Genomic DNA, 15,975 nt, shown 5'->3' with positions numbered 1-15,975 from the left:
TCCCCATGCCCATGTTTCTTAGGGACTCTATATACCTCACTCCTTCTGAGCCCCTTTCTTCCCCATCCTCCCACCCTTTCTTCTGAAGTGTAGCTGCAGCCATCTGCACCCTGAGAGAAGGAGAAAAGGGCCCAGGACCACAGCAAGAGGGTGCCCAGCTCATTTCCAGTATGTCTAGTTTCTCTTTCCTCACATGTCCCAACCCCCTACCTTGGCTCAGGGTGAGGAGAGCAGAGCAATGGGTGTATTGGTAATTTTTTCCTGGTGGGGGAAGAAGGTGGAGATTGAGGAAAGAAAAGACCAAGCAAGGGTGATTGGCACTGGGCCCCGCCTTCTTTTGTCCTCTTCCCTGGTACTCACTCTGGCCCCTTCAGGGAAGTACACCTGTTTGAGACCAGCAGCCAGTGGGGACAGGCTCGGCTCTGCTCCTCGCGCTGCTGCTTCTGTGCTGGGGAGCTTTCTCCAGGGAAGCCTGAGGGACTCTTTCTGGAACCATGAAGGGGGCCCACTGGAGGAGTTTCCCCTGGGTGCTCCTGTGCTCCTTCCTCCTTGGGCCATCGGACACCAACACAAGTAAGTAATGCACCTGGGGAAGCATGGTGGGGGGCAGAGGAAGAGGACTTCAAGGTCCCATCAGGGAAGCCAGGACCTGTCAGAAAGAGAGAGAGAGAGGGAGGTGTGTGGATGGGCAGAGGTGGGACAAGATAGGGGAGAACACTAGAAAGACACAGAAAAGAGACAAGCAGAGAAAAGCAGAGATGTCTGGGGGTGGGCAGAGGGTGGTCTGATTTGGGGAGCTCACAGAGGGAGCTGGGCTTATTTTGCACAGAGAAATAGGCAGAGCAACAGCCAGGGGTAGAGAAAGTGTCAAGAAGAAACTATGATTAAAAATCAAGAAAGCTGGTGACAGAAATGGAAGAAAAGCCCATATAAAGATATCAATTCAGGGGACAAGACATGAGAAACGTATGAATCAAGGGATGGTCAACTGGTTGACCTGACCTTGGATTTACAAGCCTCCTCTTGGGCTAATGCCCTGGCACTGGCCTTGGCCTCCTGTATATCCCTTTCCCCACCATGAACATAGCAGAGGGTGGGGTAGGCACAAGGCCTGTTGGGGATGTGCCTCTCTGGGTCCTCCAGTTTTCTTCCCGCCACTTTCCAAGCTGCCCCTCTAGCTCCAGGATGGGGTTTTGTTCTGTTTCTGGTCACCTGAGCCTTCTGGGAGGATCTAGGGTCCAGGAGAGTGTGAGGCGTCAGACCCCAGACCAAAGTCCTTTCCCACCTCACAGGCCTAGGGAAGAATCATACACTCTACAGATAGTAAGAGACACTGGGCTGGTAAAGTGGAATATTCTGCCTTCCTTGAAATTTTTAAGGGCTTGGCTAAGAGCAAATAAAACAAACCCCACCTCCACGAACCTCAACCTCCTCATATACAGTGAAGAAATGGAGGCCAGAAGAGCCAGCCATGGCCAGCCACTCAGGGGCTTCTCCTGAGGATGGAGAAGAAGGAGTTGCCATGGAAACTGACCCTCAGGGCTGTGTGTGTGTGTGTGTGTGTGTGTGTGGTGGCAGCTTGAATTCAGGAGCCCTGGGTCATGCCTTGGCTTTACTGCTAACTGTCCTGGTCCCTGTGACCAGTTCCTATCCTAGCTCCCAAGGCCTTGCTTCTCCTGTGTTAAAAGCAGCATGGTGAATGATATGACCCTGACCCCAAGGTTCTTAAGTTTGTTTGTTGGTTGTGCTAGGAATTGAACCCATGTTAAGCGCACACTCTGCCACTGAGCTACACCTCTAGCCTGGTTCTTAAATTTTGTCATTCTGTGATTTAAAGTCACTCTAAAAGTGTTAGGTACCAACTCTGCACTCAGCCTCGAAGTGCTAGGAGCCAGGAAGTGGGTCTGCAGAGAAGATCCCTAGAAGCAAGAAGTGGGGTAGGAATGAGCCGGGAAAACAGAAAGGTAGGACCCAGAGAAGGAGTGAAGGATGATGAGGGTGGCAGCACATCCCCATAATGACCTGACAAGATGTGGCCATGCCCAGGAGCTCCGAGACCTGTGCACTGCTAAAGGGGACCACAGGGAGCAAGGCCACGAGAGTAGGTGGGAATGATGCTTGAGATGGCGCCTGAGCACCTTGGTGAGGGAAAGCAGCCTCTAGGACAGGCAGTGAGTCATACCGCTTGGGACAGCGTCTAGGAGCCAAGGGGCCTGTCAGTTCTGTTCCTTGGGGATCCCTGGGGGGGGGGGTCGAGTCCAGGCTCTGTTTTCACACTTGCTGGCAGAACCCTCTCAAGCCTGGGTCACCTCTGAGGCAGTTGTTAGAGCCTCCTCTGGGAGGCTCCTTGGGCCACTGGGAAACCCCGGGTTTCTGTGAAGGAAGTGCCATGCGAAGGGCTTCCTTCAGGGAAAGCCCTGGCTCTCCAGGGTGAAGGTTGGAAAACGGGGTGGACATGGGTGGGCTGGACAAGGAGCAAGCAGAAACACAGTGGCCCCTAGTGGCTGAAGCAGAATGACTTAGAGGAAGCCCAGCCGTTCTACTTCTTTGCCTCACAGTTAGGAAGCTGGTCTGGCATAAGCCTCCATCTCCAGGATTATCAGTGGCCCAGTCACTGAGGAGAGGCCACCACCCTGAATGGCCACTACCGGTTAGGGAGCTGTAGCAGGTAGAGGGTGGGGAGGGGACCCGAAGCCACAGGGGACCCAGAGGGACAGGGTCCTGCAGGCCTTTTCTCAGAGAACCTCCTTGTCAGTCAGTCTGGGAGAGGCCTCCCAACCTGCCACCCAGGGCCCCAAAACCTGTACCTCTGTCCCCATCCTCGTAGGAAACCCTCTCTGTGTCAGGGACACCCAAAAGGAGAGCATTGCTGGACAAGAGGTCCTGTTAAGAAAATTATCCAAATTCAAGTCCATGGCTCAGTGGAGAGCAGGAACTGAAAATCAGAGACCAGCATCAATATTGCCACTTTACCAGGGAGACCAGGTAAAGTCCCTTTAGCTCTGAAGTCTCAGGGTCCCAATGGCAAAACAAACTGAATGGGAAGGAGCTGACACAGAGTTGTTATGGGGATAAACCGTTCCACATCTGGTATAAGGTGGAAAAGCCTTGCAAACTTCATGGAGAGGGGCCACTTCATTTCAGAACAGGGAGGCGTGGGGCAAGGAGGGACCAGGAATGGAGTGGGCACCTCTGTTGTCTCAGGGCAGGTTCATTTACCCAAGGAGCTTGCACCTCTCCAGAGCCACCCCTTCCTTCCTGTGGCTTGGTTTATTTGGAATGTGGCTTACTGTGAACTGACCCTGAATACCAACCGTAGCCATTGAGCAGAGGCACACTTGAGCTGACAGCTCTGTTTCCTGGCTCCCTGCCCAGCAATCGCCCGTACACCGTGGTATCTGGGCTCAGCTTGGGGCAGAGATTGGCCTGTTACTGTTATTTGACATATGAATGCTTGTTTCTCCATTGCCAGGACAGGCTGAGAAGCAATTGGCCTTTTATGTGCTCACATAAGTGTTTTTTGACACCGCGTCTGTTCTCTGGTTTCCCGAAGTGTTCAATACTTCCATAGGCACGTTGTGCAGCCCTTGGATCTGCTTCTCTTTGGGCCAGAACTGAGACCCCATAGGCCAGGTCTCCTCCAACATTTCAACCTTTTGCCTCAGATATACATCTTTCCTTCTCTTAGGCTAAGTTAACTCCCTGGCACATGCTGAGTTGTAAATCAAAATGAATTGAATTTGTTAGGTCTTCCAAGAGGTTTAAGTACTCAGCCTTTTCCCTGAGACTCTGAAGTGTTCCTCAAAAGGCCTCCACAATGGTGGTCGTGTTCTTGAGGACATCTGTCTGCATTGTAGGCATCTCTGCTGTACACATTGACTATATAAATACTCCAACTTCCATTGTGTTTTGGGTTCCCAAAGTCCAGTTGACAATGGATTGGGGGGAATTCAGAAGAAGAAAGAGCTCACACTTTTGAGTTATTCATTCACTTGCAGGACTTCTACTTGTGCCAGGGTAAGTCCTGGTCCCTGCCTCCCAAAGCTCTCTAAGTGACCTGTTTAAGATCACATGACCCAGAAGTGGGACTGCTGGGACTAGAATCCAGGTCTCTTGAATCCAGGTTTCCATGGCAGTGCATAGCTTTCCACAAACAAAATTCCAGACCAGCCTAGCCCATTCGTGGAGGGAAGAACAGAAACACCCCCTGCTGAGCGAGTCACTCATTCATTCATTTATTAATTCAAAAACACCTACCATGCATCTGACATTGCTCTGTCTATACACAGTGAAGAATGAAATAAATATGGCCCAGCCTCCTGGAGCTAAGATCGTGCCATATATAAACAGACATCGATAATTATAGACAAGTTCCCAACTGCAAATGCAGCCAGCGCTATGTGGAACAAGCACAGGGTGCAATGACAGTAAATGGGGCTATGTTTAGATGGGTGAGTCCGGGAGGGCCTCTCTTCAGGAAGTGCGAACTGAGACTGTGAACTGAGACTGAAGGCTGAGGAGGGAGCTGGGGAGGATGCACCAGGCACAAGCAGACAGGAGAAGAGCTCATGTAGCATGGTAAAAAGTGTGGCCCGTTGGGGACTTAAAAGAGGCAGGCAGGTGCTAAAGTGTGCAGGGCCTTGTAAGGGGAGGAATGGATTATGGACTTTAAGTAACTCCCCTGCAGACAGTGAGGGGTTTTAGGTTAAGGAGGGAGGTGTTCAGGTATCCTAATAATCTTTGAAATGAGCTTTGGAATGATCACTCTGGAAACTGTGAGGAAAATGGATTGGAAAGGGGCAAGGGTGAGATGGGAGACCAGTTAGGAGCCACATGGGCACCCAAGCAGAAGATTCTGTGGCATGGCCAGGTGGCAGCTACAGAGGTCTGGAAGGTATAAAACCAACCACAAGCAGAGGTTCTGCTCTAGTAAGGACACAGCCCCAAGGACTGTTGAGTGTGCCAGGACCTCAGAACTTTGCAGAGACAAGACAATCATGTAAAGCAGAACGTATTGAACCAAGTCAAGTAACTTACCCAAGTCCTACAGCAATTCTGGTCAGTCTAACTCTAGATCCCATCCTCTTAAGCACTCCATGGTCTCCATGTGGTCTTGGAGTACCAGAAATATCAGTGACATCTTCCCAGCTCTCTCAAGCTCTTTCTTTTTCCTCAATAGGTAGGATGATCATCAGGTTGATCTGATGATCTTTAAGTTTAGTGGTGCACACCTGTAATCCCAGAAGCTTGGGAGGCTGAAATAGGAGGATTGCAAGTTCAAAGCCAAGCTCAGCAACTTAACGAGGCACTGAGCAACTCAGGGAGACCCTGTCTCTAGATAAAATATAAAGAAAGGGCTGGGGATGTAGCTTATTGTTTAAGTATCCCTGAGTTCAATCCCTGGTATAAAAAAGAAAAAAGTTTATGTCAATAACATCAGGGAAAATAATTTAGAATTCACCCTTCTAGGCTGACTTTAAGGCAATAACTTCACCTCTTCTTTCCAACTATTCTTGCTAAAGTCATACCCAACAATGCCTGTCAACCAGACATTTCTTCACCTTGGATACTGTCACAGGTCACTGGACTTCATTCTCTCAGCTTGTGGTGTGGCAGCACCTTGGCTACCCTGATGATAGCTCCATAAGTTTCAGGACAAGTCAAGAAGCACGAATTCCCAGCTGTAACCACTGCATCCCAACCCAGCGCCCACTTCCTCCTTTCCCTCATACCTCCTTCTCCTTAGATAAAGTTTGATCTCCAGTCCCCACCATCTTGGTTTTGGAGCTCATCTCTCCTGGCTCCCAACTGAGGTGGGTACACTCTCCTAACCTTGGGTTGCCCTTGGAAGCTTGGTTATTGTCTGCGATGGTGGTAGTCACATCTTTCAGACCATAACTGTCAGATCAGCTCCTGCTGGTCTTGGGACCACCATGGCAGTTACGGGAGAAATAGATGCAACCTCATCCTCCTTCCAACCTCAGGTGAAGGAACCAGAAACCAGGGTTTTGGGACATATGATTTCATTCACTCAACAGATGTTTATGAGGTTATTCCTCTATGCCAGGCACACTCCAAGGGCTCGACCAGTTAGTGTATTACCTTCTCCTGAATTTTAGGGGAAAAATATCTAACAACAGACACAACACTGGTCACAGGTGATTCTGAGGCTGATACAGGAATAGACCTTGGCTCCTCACCCAGGGCTGCAGGTTCCTCAACCTCTTCACATTTTTCAGGATACCTGATGCTCATGTGTGAATATGTTTCCTCCTCAAGTGCTTTGCTTGGGCTCTTCCCTACTTTAGGCAGAGCTGAAAAGAGCCCCACCAATCTAGAAAGAGCAGCAGAGAAGTGACACATTGAAGGAGATATGGTTTATGGGTTCCTCACCTCCGATTCCAGGAAAAACTCATGACAAATAGATCAGGCACTAAGAATAAGCCTCGGCGCACAGCACACACAGGGTGCAGGCTGGCTGTCTCTTTAGGGAGTGACTTCGCTACCCAGGTGGAATGTTATCTCTCATCCTCATCATTACCACGGCCACCACTCCTCCTCCTGAATCAACAACACACCCCTCACCTTCTCACACCTGTGAGTCACCAGAGGGCCTCTTATGGGGTGTGGGGAGCAATGCCAACTTTGCCATCCTGAGAGGCACAATTCAAGGGAGAAAAGTAGCCACCTTGCTGAGGGCTTTCTGACACAAGTGGTGGCAGAGACCAGATGAGGTTTCAGGGACTCAGGTTTGAGGAAGGTCTCTCCCTCAGTGCTCTCACCGTCACAGGAGGACGCCCCCTCCTCTGATGGCACTTCTCAAGAACTTCTGTTTTAGAGTGTATCACGCATGTGTCATCCCGTAGGGGTCTCGTCACCCCAAGGAGTCAACAGCCATCACTATTCACTGCACAACTCACAATTCATCCTCAGAGAAAGTAAACACCAATAAAATAGGCAAGAAATAGCTCAGTGTCATCATTTGCTCCTGAAAATAGGCCAGACTCGTCCTTAGACCTCTCTGCATGTGGCAGGCTAAGAAGTTGGGGCAGGTCGGTCACCATTGCTCCATCTCGATTTCAACTCTCCACCTGCTTAGTGTCCGGGGCTGGGCGACAGCTGACCTTCTAGCACCTTGGCTTTTACCCTGGAGTCAGCCCCGCTGCTTGTCAGATATATGTTAGGCAAGTTGCTGGGCTTCTCCAAATCTGTTCCCTTACCTGTGAAGTGGGGGCCACCATTAGTGAGATCAGCTATAAAGCACTGTACAAATATGAGAGATTAACATTTCTATTATCCACTGAGTCAAAATGTGCCTACGGATGTATGGACTAATTAATCACAAAAGGCGGTTTCCACTCAGGAACTCAGAGTGAAGGCGATGTCTCCCAGGGGAACTGTCTACAGTGTGGATGCGTCTTGGTAGTGCTCATTCCTTCTGCAGATAGACCTACTCAGAGGACTCTTAGGCACTCTCTCAGCCACAACTAGAGGAAGGACAGCCAATCGTGAGTGGTCTGCCTCTGAAGAGAATGGCTCTGGGACTCTGGTTTCTGGCACTGTTATCACAGTCATGAGGAAGTGAGAGGAGCAGTTCTAATACCAGCCTCCATAGCACTGATAAGTCAACCAGACCCATGCCCTCAGGATCTAAGCAGCTGCTTTCCAGGGCAGGCAATTCAGGCCCCTTCTAAGGACTCCTTGCTAAGGAAATGATAGAAGAAACTCCCCTCCTTGGTTGCTGTAATCAAGGATCAACCCAGAAATGGTGTGATAGAAATTTGGAGTGGGGTGTACTAGTAAACTTTTAATTACTATAATGAAATACCCAAGGCAGGCTAACTTTATAAAGAAAAGAGGTTTATTTAGCTCACAGTTTGGGATGAAAGGTGCAGGCTCTGATGAGGACCTCATGGTGGAAGAGTAGGAGCTTACGGGAATGAGCAATCACACTGCCCAAATTGGAAGCCATAGAGTGACTAGGGTCTCATGGTCCTTTCCAACAGCACACCTCCATTGACCTAAGGACCTCCCATTAGGCCCCACCACTTTGAGATCCCACCACCACATGAGGGCCAAGCCACCAACAGATGAAGCTCTGGGGGACAAACTCAAACCACATCCAAACAATAAACAGGGGTGGGAGAACCAGAATCAGGAGGCACAGTTAAGAGGGTGAGGCTTCAGAGTAACAAGAATGAACAGCAAAGTGATGGGAGACATAATTTGGCTGAGAAATGGTTGGGGCCAAACTATGATGTTGGGGACAGGGAAGAGGAAGGAATTAAAGATGATTCAGAGGTTTCTGGCCTGGGAATCTGGGGGACAGTTGGTACAATTACAACTACTGTTGAAGGAAGATGGGAGAAGCAGTCAACCTGGGCATGTTTCTCTGGACGAGAGGCAGAAAGTCCCTGGAAGGTGAGTCTGGGTTGTGGGTGAGAAGTCAGGAAGAATCATAGATGTGTAAGGCTTGAAGATAGGTGCGATATAGCCAGAAATAGGGGAGCAGGAGAGAGGGCAGAAGATGTCACCCAGAAGCACGGTGGGGGGTGGTAAAGGGAAGAAAAAAGCACACGGAGCAGAAATGGAAAAGTGGAGCAGGGGGAAGAATCACGAATCATTCTGCTTCCCAGAGGGTGATACCCTGCGATACCAGGGGACACCAGCCAAGGGGAGAATGTTGAGATGGGTGCTGCAAAAATATTTCTTAAATGAATGAACGGAAGAGTCCAGAAGTTACATAGAGAGAGTGAGGCCTGATAAGTCAATTATTCTGGTTAATTAGGAAGGACAGTCACCTGGACATCAGTGATGTAACTGAAGTAGAGGGTGAGTGACAGGAGGGCATGATGAAGAAGAGGTGGGAGGTGTCAGATGCTCTTTCAAGATGCTTAAGGGGGAAACCAAAGATAGGAACAAGGAGGGACAAGATGAATGATAGATGTTCATCGACAACTGCAGTTTAGTTGTAGTAAATGAAAATCCCTTTCTCCTCACATCAAGTCCATAGATTTAGGGAAGGTGCGCCTACTCCCCAGACAATAAAACTGCATCTTCAATGTGCCCTGGTTTCCTTGCCTTCCTATCTGCTGTAGCAGGAGACTCTGATCAATCCATCATGATTAGAAAGTTCTTCAAATAAGCATTTGAAAGAAAGATTGCTAGATTACCGCCCTGTTTGGTGAGATTTAAAATCAGGACTGCAAAAGTCTCTAAAGAGACCTAACTGTATGTGACTGTTGGTGGAAGAGAAGGGGCAATGCAGAGAGATGCTGGGACAAGAGAACTGGTGGATGAGGCCATCAGGAAGGAGGGAGGAGAGCAGTCAGGACACTAAGGAGGGGACAGCCTTTGAGTGGAGATGTAACCTCTTTCCTAAGATGGGACAGGGACCTGGAGAACTCAGAAGGGTTTCCTGTTGAGAGGTTCCAGGACTGGAAGGAGATCAAGATTCACAGCTTATACGATGTTGTGTCATGGGAAGTAAGAAGAGAGGAGAGGAGAGGAGAGGATGGGTCTCTTTCTCTCAAATAGCAACTCCAGACAGTCAGCTCTCTTGCTCTCCTGCTCTGCATTTGGCCAGAGTGAGATAAACAAGCTGCAGCTGTCTAACCATGGCTGGAACCTGCGCAGCCTGACTTTTTGCACTCTGGTAAAAGACAAGGTCCGTGCATTCTGGCAACGCTAGAGCAGCAGGCACAAGGCTGAGCAAGCGTATTTTTCAGAACACAACTTGATCAAGACCCCGACTTTCTGTGCCTTTCAACTTCAGTAAGACGGCATTAGTTTACAAACATTTCACTGGTTTTTGGTGCTGGTATCGTTTTGCTTTGTTTGGTTTTGGTGCTGGGGACCAAACTCAGGGACCAGGCACATGCTCAGCACATGCTCTGCCACTGAGCTACATCCCCAGTCCCTAAGAACATTTTAAAAAACAGAGGCTATCAGTTGATTTTAAAGGCAGCATGTGGTCCATAGATCACCTTATCAGAATCACCCTGGGCATCTGTTAAAATACATATTCCTGGCCTCACCCCAGAATGAAATTAGACTCTCAAGGTCAGCCCAAGGATGCATTTTTATAAACTTCCCCAGGGATTCTGATTCATCCTATCTTTTTAGGACTATTCTTACCAAAAAGAACTCTACCTCACCAGTGTTTCTCTTTTTACTTTTTTTTTAATTAGAGCTTTATAGTTTTACATAATCGTTGGGTTCATCTCGACAAATTCACACATGTATGGAATTCAATTTTGATTCATAATCCCCCTTTCCCTCCTGTCCTCCCTCCTCACCAGTGTTTCTTAAATAAGAATAATCTATTTAAGATTAGTAGATTGAGTAATCTGCAAACTGTTTTCTTAAACAGCTGAATAATCTGTTGAAGGAGTAGCTCAAGATTTATTGTTCAAACAGTAGTGAAAGAAAAATACAGTAACTGAAGTTTTGTTGTGCTCAATGAAAATCCCTTCCTCCTCACAACAAGCCCCATAGATTTACAGAGATGTTGCTCCCAAGACAAAACTGTCATTAACGTGCACTGGCTTCCTGGCCTTCTTGTCTGCTGGAGCAGGAAACTCTAATCAATCAATCTTGATTAGAAAGTTCTTTAAATAAACATTTGAAAGGAGGACTGCCAGGTCACTGCCTGGTTTGGCAACACTTAAAATCAGAACTGCAAAGCAAAGAGATGCTCAAAGGGAGGGGAGACTGGGCAACTGGGACGCCTCATACACAGCCAGCGGGACTGGAAATGGGCACAACCTTTCTGCAAAGAAATTTGGCAGAGTGTATGAATAACACAAAAATTTGTCTAACAGTGTTAGCCTAATTCTACCAACACAAATTTACATTAAGGAAGTGAGCTGAAATAATGAAAACCAAACAGAACATTACCCACGAAGACAGTCATCAAAGCTTTATTTATAAATAGCAATATACTGAAAACAGCCTAAATGTCCAGGAATAAGTTAATTATAAGTATAAGCTTTCCCTATGGTAGAATATTTATTTAATGTTTTTTCCTTCTTCAATGTTAAATTTGTCTACATGCTCATTTCAGTTCATCTGATCAGCATCATTACAGATATTTAATATTTGAAGGGCTGCATCCAGTGTTCCATAGGGGCATAGATAAACACACACACACACACACACGCAGTCACGCATGCGTGCATGCACAAGTGCACACGTTCATACCAGCAACAAATGGAATAAGCATAAAGTAAGGTTTACTGGGGGAAAACTTGCAAGCCAGAAACAGTAGCATGCTCATGATCCTGAGTTCACATTTTTGCACAGAGAGGTTGGCATACTATAGGATGTGCTCCTATTTGCAGGGACATGGAAATTTGGCAATGGAAGTTTCCAGATAGGGGAATGGCTTTATTAAGAATGGGGAGGGGATAGGGGGGAGGTGCCTTCAGAGCTCAATATACAGAGTTTTCGTACAACACCAAAGTTCTTGCTTTTGGGTTGAGCTCACCCAGCCCCCTGAGCCGGCTCTTCCAGGCCTCCAAAATGGGGCAGGGAAAAGAACTGTCATCTAAGACATAAAAGATTGGTCTCTACTTGGGCTATGTTCACAAGAATAATAACACAAGAAATCCTCAATGATATCAAGTAAAGTTAAAATTGTATATAGTGGGTAAGTTCATATATATATAATTTTTTTATGGTATCAGGGATTGAACCCAGGGGTGCTTAACCACTGAGCTACATCCCCAGCCCTTTTGACTTTTGATTTTGAGACAGGGTCTTGCTAAGTTGCTGAGGGTCTCACTGAGGCTGGCTTTGAACTTGCAATCCTCCTGCCTCAGCCACTGGAGCCTCTGGGATTACAGACATGTGCCACTATGCCCAGCGAAACCACGTGTATTTTTAAAGTATAGGGAAAATCTTGGAAGGAAAAAACAATGTTGTTGTCTGGGGAGTGAGATTACGGAATTTTGGTCCTTTAATTACCTATATTTTCTAAAATGTATATAATACTTTGTTTAGTGTATTTCAATTGAAGTTATATAAGTTTGTCTATAAAGATGAAACTCATCTTTTATAAACTTCTTCTTAAATTCTTTATATTTTGTCACTATCATAAATATCATAGTTTTCAAAATATTGTTTTCTTTCATTGATGTATAGGAATGCAGCTATTTTTAAAAATCTGATCATGTATATGGAAATTTGATTACAATTAATAAAATTAAGAGGCTTTCTTTGTTTATTGTTTTTTTTTTTTCTTTTCATGGTGTTGGGGCTTCAACTTAAGTTCTCATGCATGCTAGGCAAGTGCTTTACCGTCTCCCTCTAAGCTACACCCCCAGCTTTAAGAGACTTTCTTATGTAAATGATTATATTATTGGCAAATATTCATAGATTTGTTTCTTTCTTTCCATGGGAAAATGAAATTCTTTATACCCTCGTGTTTTTTGTTTATTTTTCCTGTCTTATTGCACTGCCTAGCACCTCCAACCTAATGTTTGTGCCATATTTTGTTTTGTTTGGTGTTGCTGAGGTTCAAACCTAGGGCTTTGCACACATTAGGCAAAGCCACACCTCCAGCCAATCAACGTTGATGCCTATAAAACACTGGATGCCTTTAAAATTAAGCAGTGAACACTGATATTCTTATTCCAGATTTTAAAGAAAATATTTCCAGTGGTTAAGTATTATGTTTACCATGGGCTTTTGATTGATATTGTTGATGAGGTCAAGGGAGTTAACTTGTATTTTTCACTTGCTAGGACTTGTAATAGGAATGAGTGTTGACTTTTATCAAGTACCTTTCCTGTATCTGCTGGATAGTCAGGTTTTCCCTCCATTCTGTTTATTTGGTGACATACATCAACAAGTCTTATGTTTATCTTGCATTTCTGGTTTAAACTGAGTTTGATCCAAGTATACCGTTTCAAAATCCAATATTAGATTTGGCTTGCTGATATTTTGTTTACAATGTTTCAATGTATATTATCACTGATAATCAATCCATAGTTTTCCTTTCTTATTCTGTCTTTGGTTTGTGTACTAACGTTATATTAACATTATAACATTAGACATGGAGCTAGTGTTTTTCAAAACTTTGGGAGAGTTAGTATAAAATTGAAATTGCCTATTCCTTGAATTGCCTATAAAATTATCTTGTTCTATCTATTTTTGGAGGAAGATAGATTCTCTTTTTTATTTCTTTTACTTTTTTTCTTTTTTTTTTGTGATGATAGAAATTGAACCCAGGATCTTTAGCATGTTCTGTATTACTGACCTTCGTCTCCAGACCCCTAGATTCTTTTTTTAAAGTGATGGCAATTTAAAATAGCTTATTTTGGGTTTTTTTTTGTTGGTTTTTATTTTTGTTTTGTACTGGGGTTTGAACCCAGAACCTGGCACATGCTAGGCAAGTGCTCTGTCCCCCGCCCTATACTTCCTACCCCTTATAATAGTTTATATCTGGGTTTTCTGAGTTCAAATTTGATAAATTGTAAATTTTAAAAAAATGTTCAATTTGTTCAAGTTTTACATTTTTTATAAATTCATCAGAGCATTATCTTTCTTAAACTTTTTTTCTGAAGCTATATCCCCCTTTAAAAATTCCTATAATCTTCTTTTCTTTTCTTTTCTTATCCATATTCTTCCTTCCCGATTTCCTCCTTTCCCTTTCATTTCTTTCTCTCTTAACTTTTCCAGGAGGTTGGTTATTTTATCTTAGGAAAAAAAAATCCCAACTTTGGGCTACATTAATTCTATTTTTAATCCATGTCTTTGTTTAGTCCGCTTAGAAGTGTGTCTCTAGGAAATAGTTATTATTAATGAAAGTACACAATCAAGTGAGTCACTTCTTTCTTAATAGTCAGAGCTGATTCATAATCACTCCCATTCACTTGAAAGTCTAAATGACTCTCTTAAAAAGAGAAAGTGCTGGAATTACAGTCAACTGTAGGAACTGGACTTGAACCTAAATTCTTCCCTGGGAGTTCATCTCCCTGTGAACTTCCTCCTGTGAGCAATGAGGTTAAAAAAAAGCTGGGGGCAGTGGTGCACACTTGTAATTCCAGTGACTTGGAGAGCTGAGGCAGGAGGACTACAAGTTTGAGGCCAGTGTAGGCGACTTGGTGAGACCCTGTCTCAAAATAAAATAAAAAGGGCTCAGGATGCACTAGTAGAGCATCCCTGGATTCAATCCTCAGTATAAAAAAAAGTTTGAGAGGCTGGGAGTTTAGATCAGTGTTTCAGTGGTAGAGCACTTGCCTAGCACGAGTGAGGCCCCTGGTTTGATCCCTAGCACCACAAAACCAAAAAAATAAACAAAATGTGACTAGTTAAATTAACATCTGGTTAGGATATGATCAGGGCTAGAGTATGTATACCAATTTCACACCTTTCTGCCAGATTGGCACAAATGTTAAAATTTTTTTTCTAAAAATGTAGGAATTTGTGCCTCAGTGGTAGAGTGCTTGCCTAGTATGCATGAGGCGCTGAGTTTGATCCTTAGCACCACATTAAAAAATAAACAAACATAATAAAGGTATTGCATCCATCTATAACTTTAAAAAAGTAGGAATTTAATTTACTCTAAAAATAATGCTGTACAGAAAATTCCAGATGTGAACAATTCATAAATTTTAAATAAATTTTATCACACTGTATCATTCTATTTTTTTATTAGTTATGGTTAATCTTTTTCTGTGCCTAATTTTTAATAAAACTTTGTTATAGGTATGTATATATAAGATAGTATATGTAGGGCTCAGTTCTATTAGATGTCTCAGGCATCCACTGGGCTCTTGAAGTATGTGCCCAGGGGAGACAAGTATTGGTGTGGTTCAGTGTAATATTTCGACACATGAATGCAATATGCACTGAGCAAATTCCACCTTCCTTTGTTCTCCTCCCCCCACCACACACACTTCCCAACTGCTAGAATTCTAAAACTGGCTATTGTCACCTTGGAGAAAGCAACACTGTCCAAGGAAAGAGCAGTGCCTCAGCCTCGCTGTTCATATTTCTTAAGAGAATGACACCTCTTGATTTAAAGAAAAGGATTTTTAATGAAGAAGCAAATACTGCAAATGTGTTAAAACTATGTTTGCTGTTATACCACAATAATGGTTATTTCTCAGCATCAACCTAAGGGTTGAGTCAGAAAGAACTTAGCTCTGTGATTTTTTTGTTTGTTTGTTTTTGATTTTGCTTTTTTGTTGTTGATGGAGGTACTGGGGATTGAACCCAGGGGCACTTTACCACTGAGCTAAATCCCTTTTTATTTTGAGACAATCTTGCAAACTTGCTGGGGCTGCCCTTGTACTTGCAATCCTCCTGCCTCAGCCTCTCAGTTGCTGGGATTACAGGTGTGCACCACCACACCCAGTTTAGCTCTGTGATTTTTTTTTAATTGTAGATGGACACAATACCTTTATTTTGTTTATTTCTTTCCATGTGGTGCTGAGGATCAAACCCAGTGCCCCACATGTGCAAGGCAAACACTCTACTGCTGATCCACAACCTCAGCCCAGCTTTGTGATTTTTTTAAACAAACCTTTCACTTTTGGGAAGCTGTTTTGTTGTTGTTGAAAAACATCAGTACAAGCTGATCAAACTAATGGAAAATAAAAAATGAAATTAGATGGTTTTCAAACGACTTCTATGGTCCTTATCTTTTTATCTATTAAGGGCTACATCTCAGGTCCTAGGTATTTTTGCCTTCCTCGGCACCTTTCTTCTGTAAAAACCCCAAACCAACAAACCAAACAAAAAAACCCACTAATGCAATTGAAGCTGGATTCATTGATTTTTATGTAAAAAAAAATTAATATGAAATTATTGTAAAATAATTTTTCTTATTGTAAAAGAAATTAATATGAAAACATTCTGTGGGCCCCTAAAAGTACTTTGGGTCCCCAAATTTAGTGGCCTCCAGGTTTCCCTTCTCCGCTGCCCTGATGGCCATCACAGAGACATGGGGCCTTGGGAAACTGCCCA

The 15,975-nt window shown here is 44.6% G+C and overlaps 1 protein-coding gene and 1 non-coding gene across 2 annotated transcripts in view; one reads left to right on the top strand and one right to left on the bottom strand.

Moving 5' to 3' along the window:
- Window positions 1-387: 387 nt before the first annotated feature.
- Muc4 (mucin 4, cell surface associated) overlaps window positions 388-15,975 on the top strand; it is a 53,726-nt gene continuing 38,138 nt past the window's right edge. The window contains exon 1 of the mRNA XM_046457886.2: window positions 388-573. Within this exon, the coding sequence (XP_046313842.1) occupies window positions 495-573 (79 nt within the window). The 5' untranslated portion in view covers window positions 388-494. The remainder of the gene's footprint in view (window positions 574-15,975) is intronic.
- Window positions 11,029-11,089, bottom strand: LOC124101896 (small nucleolar RNA SNORD78). The gene has a single exon (XR_006854736.1). It is a non-coding gene; the product is annotated as a small nucleolar RNA SNORD78 (small nucleolar RNA).

Source organism: Marmota monax, unplaced genomic scaffold, assembly GCF_021218885.2.
Source record: "Marmota monax isolate L192 unplaced genomic scaffold, Marmota_monax_Labrador192_F-V1.1 WCK01_AAM20220418_F8-fsc00052, whole genome shotgun sequence".
Classification (NCBI taxonomy): Eukaryota; Metazoa; Chordata; class Mammalia; order Rodentia; family Sciuridae; genus Marmota; species Marmota monax.
The sequence above is the reverse complement of the archived record's forward strand: the minus strand, read 5'-3'. Positions and strand labels throughout refer to the sequence as shown.